Below are 16,280 nucleotides of genomic sequence, written 5' to 3'. Positions count from 1 at the left end.
AGAAGAAACTAAATGGCACTAAAGTCTGACTAAAATGTATTCTGCCTCACCTCAATGTTAAGCAGCCAGGACTGTAGACTGGCTACAGCCTCCTCTCCCAGGGCTAGGTTCCATATGACTACGTACAGGGCCTTGTCCGTGAAGAAACACTGGTTGACCGTGGACATGTTGGCCGGACCGCCGATGTCCCACACGTTGAACGTTACGGAGTCCGCCTGTTACGGTGGTGGAATTAAAAGAAGGAAAATGAAATGTATAACACTCCAAAACAAATTACTACAAAATGATACCACTGTCAAAACCTACCTTAGTTGAATGACTGACTGAAAAAATTAAATACTTTGGAAATGCAATTCCTACTCCTTCTGTCTCAGTTCCACCCCTACGTCTATACAGGATGAGATATGTTGTATTATTGTGTCAAGATTAGGAATTAGGAATGGGTTCATCTCTCTTGCACCAACTACGTAAAATAAATGGTATCCTAATCGAGCATCTGACGTAATTACACCAGATTTTATTTCTGGGTTTCCAAGATTAGGAATGGGTCAACATGCCCGCCTTTGTGTTACTTTGTAACATGACATAATCGTAGTAACCATCCCAGGCTCAAAACAGACTGGCAGCCAGGCTCAAAACAGACTGGCAGCCAGGCTCAAAACAGACTGGCAGCCAGGCTCAAAACAGACTGGCAGCCAGGCTCAAAACAGACTGGCAGCCACACACACACGCCAGGCTCAAAACAGACTGGCAGCCAGGCTCAAAACACACTGACAGCCAGGCTCAAAACAAACTGGCAGCCAGGCTCAAAACAAACTGGCAGCCAGGCTTTCATGGAAATAGATATTAAAAAGTAATGTAATAATGAGTTCATACAGATCTCTTTTCTGGAAGTAAAACACGCTGTAGGAACACATGCGAGCAATAACAGAAGAACAGTGTGCATTGCAAACTTTTCACATTTGATTTTGTTGCCTTAAAATGTTATCTTATAATGGACTCAAATGGATTGTTGTCCTACCAATCCACACAACCTACTCTACAAAGTGAGAAAAAAAATGAAAGAAAATGTTCCTAAATAATTACAAATAAAATATGTATTGATTATGTCTTCACACCCCAGAGCAAATAGTTGATGGAAGTACCTTGGACGTGTGCGTGTGTGTATTCTGTATGCATGTGTGTGTTCTCTTACGCTAGCTTTAACACCATTGGGTCTGTCCAGTTCCCAAGTAGCTGTGCTGATGTTTCGTTCTGCAGGGGAGAAAGGGGAGGTCCTGCCCGTCTGTAACGCCTCCAGGAGGGCTGTCTTTCCCTGCCGAGGAGGACCAATCACAAGAAGCTTCAGCAGCTTACAGGGCTCCGCCTTCCGTAGGTGGGCTCGGAGGAAGGACAGCACTGATGCTGGACCTGAGAAAGGGAAATGGGGATACCTAGTCAGTTGTACAAATTAATGCATTCAACTAAAATGTGTCTTCCACATTTAACCCAATCCCTCTGAATCAGAGAGGTGCTGGCAGCTGCCTTAAATCGACAAAAACACACAGATATGTAAACACAAACACCCCAAAAAACACCACCCACACACACACACACACACACACACTGTGTGGTGGTACTTTACCTTCTTTTCTGATGTCCTGGGGAACATTAGTGATGTTGAGGTCCTCAATGTCCAACTGCCACAGGTTAGAGAGCTGCCCCAACTCAGCTGGAAGTTCCCGAATACCTGGATTACTGTTCTCAGATCAGGGGAGAGAGAGATGGAATTAGGTACTATACATACAAGGATACCTGGGTTACTGTTCTCAGACCAGGGGAGAGAGCGTAAGGAACCAGAGGACCACTTTGACGGGTGAATGTTAATGCGTTTACATCATATGATCTCTGAAAACATAGGGGAATACTAATGGCATAAGGTGTTTCTCATCCTCAACATGTCCTGTTACTTTGTGAATGAGTGAACATAGATAAACATTGGAAGAAACTAAATAATGGAATAATGGGCCGGTTTCCTGGACACAGATTAAACCTAGTCTTGGGCTAAAAACCACTTTCAATGGGTATTATTCCATCGAGGACTGACTAGTCATAATGTGTCCGGGAAAACAAGCGTATGGCATAACGCCAAAGGTGAGACCATAGCCTTATTGTTCTGGTTGAGAACTGACTCCATTCACTAGTCTAGCCTGGACTACCATGACCGTTATTACACAGGACTGGATAACAACAAAACAACGTCTGAGTGGGAAAGAGGATCTCCAGCTAAACCTCCACATCACACTCTGGGCCACAACCAGACTCTACATAGAGCACTACTTTGGACCAGGGCTCATTGGGACGCCCATAACCAGGGCTCATTGGGACACTGGTCAAAAGTAGTGCACTATGTAGGGAATAGGGTGCAGTTTTGGACACAGCCCGTGTATTCCTATTGGAGCCTCCAGTCTGGAAGACTGTGAGAAGTGGACAGAGAACAGTGACCCTGTGACCCAGAGAAAACAGCCGGCAACAGCTGCCTCCAAACCAGTTCACAACAGTAAGGACTGGACAGGACAGCCAAATAGTGGGACTGCATATAAATACTCTAAAATGCTTCCTTTCCTTGTCTCCTTTGCTTTTTTATTAACAGTGTGTGATGACAGGAATGGACAGATGTCTACAGGTGTTCAGCTAGGTTGGTGACCACAGGATTTACAAGATGGCACAAACACATCTGAGACCCCCATGTTAGTTTTCAGCTGTTGTGTCCCACCTCAGTACGAGGAAGTTATGGAGGAAGGGGACCAGGAAATATGGGGAGTTAAGGAGATTGGGACTAAGCCTAGGGCACCTAAATTGGGATGAGAGCTTGGTGAGGAAAGCAGATGAGGAGACAAGAAAAGTATAGTCAGTCTAGGGACTTAACTAAAGAAATTATGTGGTGAAAGAGCTGGGTGAGATCGATAGGAGACAAGGAAAAGAGACAAGGAAAGGAGGCTAGTGCGACGAGGCTTGGGGCACTTACTTGGAGAGGTAGAGCTCCATGAGGTTTCTCAGGCCACACACGGACTGGGGCACACACTCCAGCTGGTTGTCGTTCAAGGAAAGCACTTCCAAAGCATCCCGCAAAATTACTGGAAACTCGATTGGGCATACTACCAAGCAGGGGAAAGGCACGTGCACACACGCACGCACACACACACATGCACACACACACACACACACACACACACACACACACACACACACACACACACACACATACACACACGGTCAATGACCATCAGCAGTCACTGCAGGATCAGGATGTACAGTATGGGGTTACTAATTGCTGGAGCGGTCAGAGAAGGGGGAGAGAGAAAGAGAGAGAGATATGGAGGGAGATAGAGAGAGAAAAGAGAGATATATGGAGGGAGAGAGAGAAAAGAGAGAGATGGAGGGAGAGAGAGAAAAGAGAGAGATGGAGGGAGAGAGAGAAAAGAGAGAGATGGAGGGAGAGAGAGAAAAGAGAGATATGGAGGGAGATGTGGAGGGAGAGAGAGGAAAGAGAAAGATATGGAGGGAGAGAGAGAAAAGAGAAAGATATGGAGGGAGAGAGAGAAAAGAGAAAGATATGGAGGGAGAGAGAAAAGAGAGAGATGTGGAGGGAGAGAGAGAAAAGAGAGATGTGGAGGGAGAGAGAAGAGAGAGAGATGTGGAGGGAGAGAGAGAAGAGAGAGATGTGGAGGGAGAGAGAGAAGAGAGAGATGTGGAGGGAGAGAGAGAAAAGAGAGATGTGGAGGGAGAGAGAGAAAAGAGAGAGATGTGGAGGGAGAGAGAGAAAAGAGAGAGATATGGAGGGAGAGAGAGAAAAGAGAGAGAGAGCACGACTGTGTGGTCCAGATGACCGTGATGAGAGGCATTCTTCTCCTATGACAGGGTAAAATAGAGGGGTTTCCAAACCACATGAGCAAGGGCTTTGGACCCAAATGTGACCAGGATCACTGCTCATATAAGCTGTTTATTAAACTCTGTCCATGCCAGATTGAGATAGAGAATCTGACCAGACAATCAACAAAGTAATTATTCTACCACAGTCCCAGTGCAGACTGCCACAGTCCCAGTGCAGACTGCCACAGACCCAGTGCAGACTGCCACAGACCCAGTACACTCCAGCCCTGTTACAGACCACTTTAGATCGGTTCAGTCCAGTTCACTACAGTTCATTACAAACCACGACAGATTGGTCTACTCCAGTTTAAGTCCAGTTTAAGTCCAGTTCACTACAGACCACAATGATTCAGTCCAGTCATGTCAAGTTTAAAGTCCAGTCCATGTTAGACCACTAAAGTAACACTACAGTCAACAGCGCCAGTCCACATGAGTCCAGAACCAGTACCTGGGTCCGGGTCTCTCCTGTGCCATGTGGTCAGGAAGGCCAGCTTCCTGGTTTTGGGTCCCTCCTCAGTCCTGAAACAAAACAGTTCCAACTTGTTTACCATGTCAGCTGAAAAGTGCTTATCTAGGATCAGTTTTTCCTTTGAGATTATAATGAATAAGATTAGGGGCCTGAATAAAGATAGGGCGGACCTGATCCTAGATCGCGAGTCCTACTCTGAGACGCTTGATGCATACAGCCCCAGGTTCCATTACGGTGGTTTGCCCCTTCCCCCAAGTCCTACCCCTTCCCCCAAGTCCTACCCCTTCCCCCAAGTCCTACCTCTACCATATTACCTTCATTAATCAATAGTACCCAAAGTTGCTAACACCAAAACGTTATGGACTAGGGTAAGCAAGAAGCTAGGGTTAAAAATGGAACCAGGCCTTGAAGTGAGTGGAAAATATTAAGAGTAAGAGGTTAAGGCCATATCCAGAAACAACTCCTAGACCCTAGACACTTAGACCCCGTCCAGAAACAACTCCTAACCCCTAGACACTTAAACCCCGTCCAGAAACAACTCCTAGCCCCTAGACCCTTAGACCCTGTCCAGAAACAACTCCTAACCCCTAGACACTTAAACCCCGTCCAGAAACAACTCCTAGCCCCTAGACCCTTAGACCCTGTCCAGAAACAACTCCTAGCCCCTAGACCCTTAGACCCTGTCCAGAAACAACTCCTAGCCCCTAGACCATTAGACCCTGTCCAGAAACAACTCCTAGCCCCTAGACCCTTAGACCCTGTCCAGAAACAACTCCTAACCCCTAGACACTTGTAGATCTGAAAGAACTGGAAAGGTTTAAGCAATAAGGTGAAACTCTGACCTAGCATGTCAAAGGGAAAGGTGGAGCTTCTAACATAGTGCTTATTCCAGAGAGAGATATAGAGAGAGAACAGGGCTAGTGTCCACTCCTTGGACTCAGTCTCTAGCACCTTCAGATCTACACAAGTTTATAGGGGCTAGTAGTTGTTTCTGGATGTGGCCTTAGTGTGAGTGGTAAGATGTATGACCTTTCACCTACTTGCCCAGCTGGTTCCTGGAGAGGTCAAGGGTTCTGAGCAGAGAGCATTTCCACTTGTTGGATGCCGGGAGAGTGGAGATCTGATTCCTACACAGTCTGAGAGAGACCAGGGCCTGATGAAGAGAATGAGCGGGAGAGGGAGAGAGAGAAAGATAGGGAGAGAAAGGGTGAGGGAGGGAAAGAGGGAGAAAGAGACAGTGTCACCAAAGCATGGCCTGTGGTCATGAGAACTTCATTCACATCTAGTGTCCCTGCTTCCCTGTCTACCTCTCTCTTTTCACTCTCTTACTCTTCTGTTTCTCTTCCTCTATTCTATTCCAGTGAAACACCACAAATGCCATTATAATCAACAATCTTGCACTACTCATTCCTTTACAAACATTTGGAAAATTGCTTCATAAAGCCCCTAGCATTCCTGAGGTAAATTAAACATTCCATCGTTCTCCTCGGAATTGAGGAACCTAAATTAAAACTTAACATCCGTTTCCATTCATTATTACTGTTACACTAATATCTTTAAAACCTAATCAAACGTACCGTGATTCATTGTACTAATGCTGAGAACAAGGTTGACGTTTTACGTATTCCTAACCAATTGTGTTTTTTTGTTCGTTTCTTTGCGTTGTTTGTAACTTATTTTTTACTTATTTTGTACATAATGTTGCTGCTACCATCTCTTATGACCGAAAATAACTTCTAGACATCAGAACTGCGATTCCTCACCACACACTGGCAGAATCTTTTTTTTCCTTTAACAAGTCGAGCCCAACGTGAATGACACACTGCTTTCCCGGGAACAGGCCCAGATCCCCGTCATTTGCGTGAAGAGAAGGCAGAGAAAAAGGGGCCGGAGGGCGGGCTGCCTTCTGAGAATTTGTAGGCGATCGAATAAACCCCCACTTCCTTCCATTCTGCTAGCAATCTTTGGAAAATAAATCGATGACCTATGCGGAAGATTAAACTACCAACGGGACATTCAAAACTGTAATATCTTATGTTTCACGGAGTCGTGGCTGAATGACGACATTATCAAAATACAGCTGGCTGGTTATATGCTGTATCGGCAGGATAGAACAGCGGCGTCTGGTAAGACAAGGGGCGACGGACTATGTATTTTTGTAAATAGCTGGTGTACGATATCTAAGGAAGTCTCAAGGTTTTGCTCGCCTGAGGTAGAGCATCTCATGATAAACTGTAGACCACACTATCTACCTAGAGAGTTTTCATCTGTATTTTTCATAGCTGTCTACATACCACCACAGACTGATGCTGGCACGAAGACTGCACTGAATGAGCTGCATTCCGCCATAAGCAAACAGGAAAACGCTCACCCAGAGGTGGCGCTCCTAGTAGCTGGGGACTTTAATGCAGGGAAACTTAAATCCATTTTACCAAATTTCTGATAAATATGCAACCAGAGGGGGAAAGAAAACTCTGGACCACGTTTAGCCCACACACAGAGATGCATACAAAGCTCTCCCTCACCCTCCATTTGGTAAATCTGACCATAATTCTATCCTCCTGATTCCTGCTTACAAGCAAAAATTAAAGCAGGAAGCACCAGTGACTCGCTCAATAAAAAAGTGGTCAGATGAAGCAGATGCTAAGCTACAGGTCTGTTTTGCTATCACAGACTGGAATATGTTCCGGGATTCCGCCAGTGGCACTGAGGAGTACACCACATCAGTTATTGGCTTTATCAATAAGTGCATCGATGACGTCGTCCCCACAGTGACCATACGTACATACCCCAACCAGAAGCCATGGATTCCCTGCAACATCTGCACTGAGCTAAAGGCTAGAGCTGCCTCTTTCACGGAGAGGGACTCTAAGCTCATAAGAAATACCACTATGCCCCCCGACGAACCATCAAACAGGCAAAGCATCAATACAAGACTAAGATCGAATCGTACTACACCGGCTCTGACGCTCGTCGGGTGTGGCAGGGCTTGCAAACCATTACAGACTACAAAAGGAAGCACAGCCGAGAGCTGCCCAGTGACAGAAGCCTACCAGACGAGCTAAACTACTTCTATGCTCGCTTCGAGGCAAATAACACTGAAACATGCATGAGAGCACCAGCTGTTATGGAAGACTGTGTGATCACATTCTCTGCAGCAGACTTGAGTAAGACCTTTAAACAGGTCAACATTCACAAGGCCGCAGGATTACCAGGAAGTGTACTGCGAGCATGCGCTAACCAACTGGCAAGTGTCTTCACAGACATTTTCAATCTCTCCCTGTCCGAGTCTGTAATACCAACATGTTTTAAGCAGACCACCATAGTCCCTGTGCCCAAGAACACTAAGGTAACCTGCCTAAATGACTACCGACCTGTTGCACTCACGTCTGTATCCATGAAGTGCTTTGAAAGGCTGGTCATGGCTCAGATTCTATTGTGTTATTAACTGTACGTTTGTTTATCCCATGTGTAACTCTGTGTTGTTTTTGTCGCACTGCTTTGCTTTATCTTGGCCAGGTTGCAGTTGTAAATGAGAACTTGTTCTCAACTGGCCTACCTGGTTAAATAAAGGTAAAATAAAAAAAAATAAACATCAACTCCATTATCCCAGAAACCCTAGACACACTCCAATTTGCATACCGCCCCAACATATCCACAGATGATACAATCTCTATTGCACTTCACACTACCCTTTCCCACCTGGACAAAAGGAACACCTATGTGAGAATGCTATTCATTGACTACAGCTCAGCGTTCAACACCACAGTGCTCTCAAAGCTCATCAATAAGCAAAGAACCCTGAGACTAAACACCTCCCTCTGCAACTGGATCCTGGACTTCCTGACGGGTCGCCCCCAGTTGGTAAGGGTAGGTACCAACACATCCGCCACGCTGATCCTCAACACGGGCCCCTCAGGGGTGCGTGCTCAGTCCCCTCCTTTACTCCCTGTTCACTCATGACTGCAGTGGTAGGCCTGATCACCGACAACAACGATGAGACAGCCTATAGGGAGGAGGTCAGAGACCTGGCCGTGTGGTGCCAGGACAACAACCTCTCCCTCAACGTGATCAATACAAAGGAGATGATTGTGGACTACAGAAAAAAGAGAATCGATCACGCCCCCATTCTCATCGACAGAGCAGTAGTGGAGCAGGTTGAGAGCGTCAAGTTCCTTGGTGTCCACATCACCCACAAACTAACATGGCCCAAGCACACCAAGACAGTCATGAAAAGGGCACAACAAAACCTATTCCCCCTAAAGAGACTGAAACGAATTTGGCATGGGTCATGAGATCCTCAAAAGGTTCCACAGCTGCACCATCGAGAGCATCCTGACTGGTTGCATCACTGCCTGGTATGGCAACTTCTCGGCCTCCAATCGCAAGGCACTACAGAGGGTAGTGCGTACGGCCCAGTACATCACTGGGGCTAAGCTTCCTGCCATCCAGGACCTATACCAGGCGGTGTCAGAGGAAGGCCCTAAAAATAGTAAAAGACTCCAGCCACCCTAGTCATAGACTGTTCTCTCTGCTATCACACAGCAAGCGGTACCAGAGCGCCAAGTCTAGGTCCAAGAGGCTTCTAAACAGCTTCTACCCCCAAGCCATAAGACTCCTGAACATCTAATCAAATGGTCACCCAGAATATTTGCATTGCCCCCCCTCTTTTACACCACTGATATTGTTATAAACTATGCATAGTAACTTTAATAACTCTACCTACATTTACATATTACCTCAACTAACCGGTGCCCCCGCACATTGACTCTGTACCGGTACCCCCCTGTATATAGTCTCGCTATTGTTTTTACTGCTGCTCTTTAATTACTTTTTACTTTTATTTCTTATTCATATTTTTTTTAACTGCATTGTTGGTTAGGGTCTCGTAAGTAAGCATTTCACTGTAAGGTCTAGACCTGTTGTATTCGGCGCATGTGACTAATAAAATTTGATTTGATTTTGATTTGAATCATTGTTTCAGTTGGGGTTCACTGACTGCAGAGTAGTACAGCAGTGCCACCTTGAGGTCATTGGGTAAACTACAGGTTTAATACAGAAATCATCTTCTGAGTGGATACTTAAAAAGGTTCAATATGCAGAAATCCCTCTGCCATTTCCTCATTGCTAAAATTCTAATAGTTTGCCTAATTTCAGTTTATGTGACAAAAAAATCAAATACATAAAATCATTGTACCATCTAAACTGCTGTGAAATATATTAATATTGTATTTTAAGGTATTTGAAGCTGATGTACAAAACCAAAAGTACAAGACACAAAAACTAAACTTAAGAATGGGAAGCATAGCAAGAGCATACATAGAACTGATCTACTGCGTCGTAGACTTGCTTTAAATGAGTGAGATCTATAAAGCACATTTCTATGTGAATTTGATCTTGTCGCCCCAAATACAGTAAAGCTTATGGAGGTTTATTTAGGTTAGACCCATCAAGTCAACAAATCCAATGCTTCTAGCCAGGCCCAAACGGAATCAGCCATGAACCACCATGTAGGAAACTCTGCTCCCAGTGTTGTTAAGCTGCTTTGGCCTAGGCTTTAGCTCAGCATTGTTGGGGTTTGAGTGCAACTCAAAACCCTGTTAGCCCACTAAGCTGAAGCCTAGACCACACAATGCTAGTGCTACCCATCCTTACCTCCAGCTCGAATATATAGGAGGGCAGCTCCTTGATGACGTTGTCCGAGAAATCCACCTCCTGCAGCTGAGTTCTCCAGAAGATGGAGATGGTATTGGGAAGACTCTCGATGGCGTTGGATGAGGCTCGACAGTGCTTCTACAGAGGGGGGAAACACCAATCAATGACTCACATCATCCAGAAGATGTTTCAAAACCATCACTCAAGTTCTCTGAATACAAGAGGGCAAAGGAGGTAGTGAAGCTTCGCTGAGAGGAGTCTGTATGATTTAAAAGACATGACCACTTTCCATTTCAATACCTAGTACCTTCTTGCCTCTACGCCAACAATGGTCACAAATCTATACGGACTGGATAGGTGGAAGCAACTAGTGTGATGGTTCTACCCAGCTCTCCATTGGAGCTTCCACCATATTCCTTTCACCAATCCAGTCCTTTCAGAACTGAACATTTAGAAGGGGATAGGAGATACAGGAAGGTGCCAGGGATCCAAAAGGAACCAGGCCCTAGTTTCTTCCTACCAGGGGAACCATAGAGATACAATTAATAGATATATTTGAGAAGAACACTAAACAGGGTAGGATCTAAAGGAAGGTGCTAGGGTTCCAAATGGAACAAGGCCGTAGTGTCTAGTGTAGTATCTGCCTACCAGAGGGCAGGCCCAGGGGTCAGGGAAGCTGGTGAGTCTGTTCCGGCAGACTTTGAGGGTAGTGAGGGATTTGAAAGAGTGAAGAACGGCAGAGGGAAGACTGGTCAGACAGTTGTCAGACACATCCAGCTCCTCCAGCTTACGCAGACCTATCCAGTTAGTACCTGAGGAGGAGCAGAAGAGGGCAATCAATCAATTCATTCATCAATCTTCATTTGTAGAAACAAGGTAGCAATACAATGTGCTTCACATGAACAAATAAAGACAAAATAGAAAGCAGAGAAAAACTATTTGAGATCAGAATAAAATCCTAAGAGCCCTTCTAAGAACATACTGATATACATTTGTGGCAAAGAGCAAAGAGCACTCTGACATGTGGTGGATCATACCATTAGGAATGTCAAATAGGGAGGTGAGCTTGTTCTTAGCAGCAGAGAGCCTCTGGACTCTTGTGAGATGGAGCAGTCCGGACGGCAGGCTGGTCAACTCATTCTGAGACAGATTCACCTGGCGAAGTCTACAGTAGGACAGGAGCAGAGAACGAACACACACGTCAGGATTAAGTGAGATGGTGAGGCTAACAATACAACAGAGATCTGCAGAACAGCAGACTACAGATATTACAAACACAGAGTGGACAAAACATTAAGAACTCTTTCCATGACATAGACTGACCAGGTGAAACCAGGTGAAAGATATGGTCCCTTATTGAACATTTCAAATAAGTGTAGATGAAGGGGAGGAGACAGATTAAAGAAGGATTTTTTAAGCCTTGAGACAATTGAGAGATGGATTGTGTATGTGTGCCATTCAGAGGGTGACTGGGCAAGACATAACATGTAAGTGCCTTTGAACAGGGTATGGTAGTAGGTGCCAGGCACACTGGTTTGTGTCAAGAACTGCAATGCTTCTGGGTATTTCATGCTCAACAGTTTCCCATGTGTATCAAGTATGGTCCTCCACCCAAAGGACATCCAACGTGACACAACTGTGGAAAGCATTGGAGACGACATGGGCCAGCATCCCTGTGAAATGTTTTCGACACCTTGTAGAGTCCATCCCCCAACGAATTGAAGCTGTTCTGAGGGCAAAAGGGAGGGTGCAACTCCATATTAGGAAGGTGTTCCTAATGTTTGGTATAGTCCGTGTAAATGTGTGTGTACACTGTACACCCTGCAGTGGACCTGTTTAACTAGAAGTCCCAACAAGAATAGTAAACAAACAAAACGTTAACCAACTGGGGACATTTTGTTAGTCAAATGCTATTTCTAGGGTGTTTAAGGTTAAGTTTAGGTTTAGGGTTAGCAGCTAGGTTAAGGGTTAAGTTTAGGTTTTCAGGTTAAAGAAAATAGTATTTTCAATGGGACTGAATTGTGTGTTCCCACAAGGGGGTTGTGTGTGTGTGTGTGTGTGTGTGTGTGTGTGTGTGTGTGTGTGTGTGTGTGTGTGTGTGTGTGTGTGTGTGTGTGTGCTAGGGCTGGCTGATATATGAAACCTCTCACTTCCCCTCTGTTTACACACACAGGCCAAGCCCTTCCCCCTGCCACTCACAACAACAAAGACTAAAGATCACTTCTTCTCTGACAAGCGGTTTCAACTCGCTATTTGTGTTTGAGGTTTGGTCCAACAGAATGGGTCGTATGGACACTGAAACACATTGAGACATTATATTACTGTAATGGAGGAGATGTTAACCTGGAGACTGAAACACATTGAGACATTATTTTACTGTAATGGAGGAGACGTTAACCTGGAGACTGAAACACATTGAGACATATTACTGTAATGGAGGAGACGTTAACCTGGAGACTGAAACACATTGAGACATTATATTACTGTAATGGAGGAGACGTTAACCTGGAGACTGAAACACATTGAGACATTATTTTACTGTAATGGAGGAGATGTTAACCTGGAGACTGAAACACATTGAGACATTATATTACTGTAATGGAGGAGACGTTAACCTGGACACTGAAACACATTGAGACATTATTTTACTGTAATGGAGGAGACGTTAACCTGGAGACTGAAACATATTGAGACATTATTTTACTGTAATGGAGGAGACATTAACCTGGAGACTGAAACACATTGAGACATTATTTTACTGTAATGAGGAGACGTTAACCTTTCTAACCTTACCCTGTTTATGTCTCAAGTACTCAGATTGAGAGCGGAACAGACACTAGTAAAACGAGAGTATCAATAAACATTGATTCTGGAAATGTAATGCTCAGTTTGTTGCGCGTAGCATTGCGGTACCACGTACCGCTAGCAGCATACTAGCTGTCTAGTTTGTGTTTTATAAATGTGCAATAAGCATAAAACACAATTATTTAAGGAATTGGCAACTCGTTCACATTCTGAGAAAGGTAGGATACTTGATTTCAACATCTGAACAAAGTGGACAGGCTAGCATTCTGTTCAAACAGTTGGAGATGGACAGAAGGGTATGTTCATTACAGTTCAACTGTTCTCCATTGTTAGCTAGCAAATAGATCCAAGTTGGCTAAACTTGAAATATGAATATTAGCTGGCTAGAACGTGGGCTTGTGCTTGGGAGTTTGTTTATGAGACCTGTGTTCATTTTCTATAAGGCCTGCTACAACAAGTTAGTCATTATTACTGAATGTGCATAATGCATGGTTCTGGTTAAATTTGTAACAAAAAGGTCATTTTCATACAGACTTGAAAGCCAGATCAGTGATTATTGCAAAAAAGCAGGTTAAACTATTTTGATAAAATAATGAAATGATTAGTCGTATGGTTGTGTAAGGCTTATAATTAGCCTAGGTCTAATTTCACAAACCCTGAAGTATTAGATTATTGCTGACTGCAGTGTATTTGACCTTTAAATCCTATAACAAAGCTTATATAGAGAAAATATGTTTAACCTGATATGGATAGGGGGCAGTATTTTCACGGCCGGATGAAAAAACGTACCCGATTTAAACTGGTTACTACTCTTGCCCAGAAACGAGAATATGCATATTATTAGTAGAGTTGGATAGAAAACACTCTAAAGTTTCTAAAACTGTTTGAATGGTGTCTGTGAGTATAACAGAACTCATATGGCAGGCAAAAACCTGAGAAAAATTCAACCAGGAAGTGTAGGATCTGAGAAATGTAGTTCTTTCAAGTCCCTTTCGAAACTACAGTATCTGTGCTGTTACGTTGCACTTTCTAAGGCTTCCATTTGCTGTCTAAAGCCTTCAGAAATTGTATTGAGCCTTCTTCTGTCTCTGGGCAGAGTATAGGAGTTCAGTTACTGAGTGGTCTGCATGAGGACAAAGAGATGGGATATGCGCGTTACCGCGAGCACGCTGTTTTTTCTTTTCCTCCTTGAATGAATACACTATTGTCCGGTTGGAATATTATCGCAATTTTACGTAAAAAATACCATAAAATTGATTTTAAACAGTATTTGGCATGCTTCTAAGTATGGTAATGGAACATTTTGACTTTTCGTGTCTTGAATTGCGCTCGCGCGTTACCCTTTGGATAGTGACCTGAACGCACAAACAAAACGGAGGTATTTGGACATAACTATGGATTATTTCGAACAAAAACAATTTCTTGTGGAAGTAGCAGTCCTGGGAGTGCATTCTGACGAAGATCAGCAAAGGTAATACAATATTTCTAATACTAATTCTGAGTTTAGTTTGCCCTGAACTTGGCGGGTGTCTGAATAGCTCACCGTGATGGCGAGCTATGTACTCAGAATATTGAAAAATGTGCTTTCGCCGAAAAGCTATTTTAAAATCTGACACAGCAATTGCATAAAGGAGTTATGCATCTATAATTCTTAAAATAATTGTTATGTATTTTGTCGACGTTTATGATGAGTATTTTTGTAAATTCACCGGAAGTTTTTGGTGGGGATACATTTTCTGAACGTCACGCGCCAATGTAAAAAGCTGTTTTTGGATATAAATATGAACTTGATTGAACAAAACATACATGTATTGTATAACAATGTCCTAGGAGTGTCATCTGATGAAGATCATCAAAGGTTAGTGCTTCATTTAGCTGTGTTTTGGGTTTTATTGACATATATGCTTGCTTGGAAAATGGCTGTGTGGTTATTTTGGTCTATGTACTCTCCTAACATAATCTAATGTTTTGCTTTCGCTGTAAAGCCTTTTTGAAATTGGACAACGTGGTTGGATTCAGGAGAGGTTTATCTTTCAAATGGTGTAAAATAGTCGTATGTTTGAAAAATGTAGGTTTTGTATTTCGCGCCATGCGATCCCATTGGCTGTTGGCTAGGGGTTCCGCTCTAGCGGAACGCCTAGATGTAAGAGGTTATTAAAAGATATCATGAATCATCCACAAGTTTGAAAAATATCTAGTTATGGAGCAGATGGAGCAAATGATCACCTGGAGCAGATGATCTCCTGTGAGCTCTGTGCTGTGTGCAGCTCTTTGAACAGGTTGTTGGAGAGGTCTAGGGTCCGGAGCTGTATGAGCCCCCAGGGGACCACGGAGGGCAGGGAGCTGAGGCTGTTACAGGACAGGTCCAGGTGGGAGATACGGGACGACACGTCCATGAACCAGTCCAGCTCCAACCACGGCAGCTTCAGACCTGACCAACGGCCACATAGTAGCTAGAGGGGGAGAGAGGAAACAACATGTTGGCTGACGTTTTTATGGTGCACAACACACACACACACACACACACACACAGCACCTGGCCTGACCAACACACTGGGTAAAACATAACACATTCACAGAGAGAAAAATACATACATACATACATACATACATACCATACATACACACAGACACACAAACGCAGACACACAAACGCAGACACACACACAGACACAAATACACACACACCTTCCCTCAGTTACCTTTTCTCCCGCTGGTTCTGTGTGTGTGTCTGCTTCTTCTACCAGTCGTTGTTCAACGAGCAGTCTGCTGAAGGCTGGATAATCCATCAGGGTGTATGAGGACAGCCCAGCGCCATTCTGCAGCAGGAATCTAGCTATCTCCTCATTACCTACACAGAACACAGTTAGATATCCGGACGTTCTGAACAGACCCCTGGTCTAAGATAACAGGAAGCGCTCCTCATTTCTCCACCAATATGCCCAGAGTAAGCTGAAGTTGCTCATAGACACTGATTTTGAGTGAGTTTTGCATTTCCCCATCTAATGGTTAAGCGTTGGGGAAGCTGATCCTATATCATAAAGCCAGAATAAGGAAGTGAGTTGGATTGGAGGCTGAATTGGAGACACAGTAGAGTAGGAGGAAATCCCCGTCTGCTGTTTTCAGCCTGACAACACACCACAGTAGGAATGTCTAACTCTAACATTTGGTCCAAAGTGATTAATAAGTAAGCATACATCAAATCTAATCAACTTCTATTGGTCGCATACACATATTTAGCAGATGTTATTGCGGGTGTAGCAAAATGCTGGTGTTCCTAGCTCCAACAGTGCAGTAATATCGAATAATGCGAGAAATAATTTTTACAAAAAATAAAAACCGCAAGATACAGTGCAAGCTTCTATACTTGACTGTGTTCTCTACTTTTGTGTGAGGCGTGTGTGTGTGTGTGGCTTATGTGTGAGGTATTTGTGGGCTG

The 16,280-nt window shown here is 44.1% G+C and overlaps 1 protein-coding gene across 3 annotated transcripts in view; it reads right to left on the bottom strand.

The window, feature by feature from the left end:
• LOC106593346 (leucine-rich repeat serine/threonine-protein kinase 1) overlaps window positions 1-16,280 on the bottom strand; it is a 116,109-nt gene that overhangs the window by 68,838 nt on the left and 30,991 nt on the right. For all 3 annotated transcript variants that reach the window (XR_006757571.1, XM_045689475.1, XM_045689476.1), the window contains 11 exons: window positions 15,544-15,692; window positions 15,068-15,294; window positions 11,074-11,201; window positions 10,685-10,848; window positions 10,037-10,174; window positions 5,422-5,534; window positions 4,361-4,431; window positions 3,008-3,137; window positions 1,625-1,737; window positions 1,196-1,410; window positions 51-215 (listed from right to left, as the gene is read on the bottom strand). Coding sequence is in view for 2 of the 3 variants with exons in the window: in XM_045689475.1 (XP_045545431.1) it covers window positions 51-215; window positions 1,196-1,410; window positions 1,625-1,737; window positions 3,008-3,137; window positions 4,361-4,431; window positions 5,422-5,534; window positions 10,037-10,174; window positions 10,685-10,848; window positions 11,074-11,201; window positions 15,068-15,294; window positions 15,544-15,692 (1,613 nt within the window). In the remaining variant the exon portion in view is untranslated. The remainder of the gene's footprint in view (window positions 1-50; window positions 216-1,195; window positions 1,411-1,624; window positions 1,738-3,007; window positions 3,138-4,360; window positions 4,432-5,421; window positions 5,535-10,036; window positions 10,175-10,684; window positions 10,849-11,073; window positions 11,202-15,067; window positions 15,295-15,543; window positions 15,693-16,280) is intronic.

This window comes from Salmo salar, chromosome ssa11 (assembly GCF_905237065.1).
Source record: "Salmo salar chromosome ssa11, Ssal_v3.1, whole genome shotgun sequence".
NCBI lineage: Eukaryota > Metazoa > Chordata > Actinopteri > Salmoniformes > Salmonidae > Salmo > Salmo salar.
Note: the sequence above shows the minus strand (reverse complement) of the source record. Positions and strands in the feature narration are given on the sequence as shown.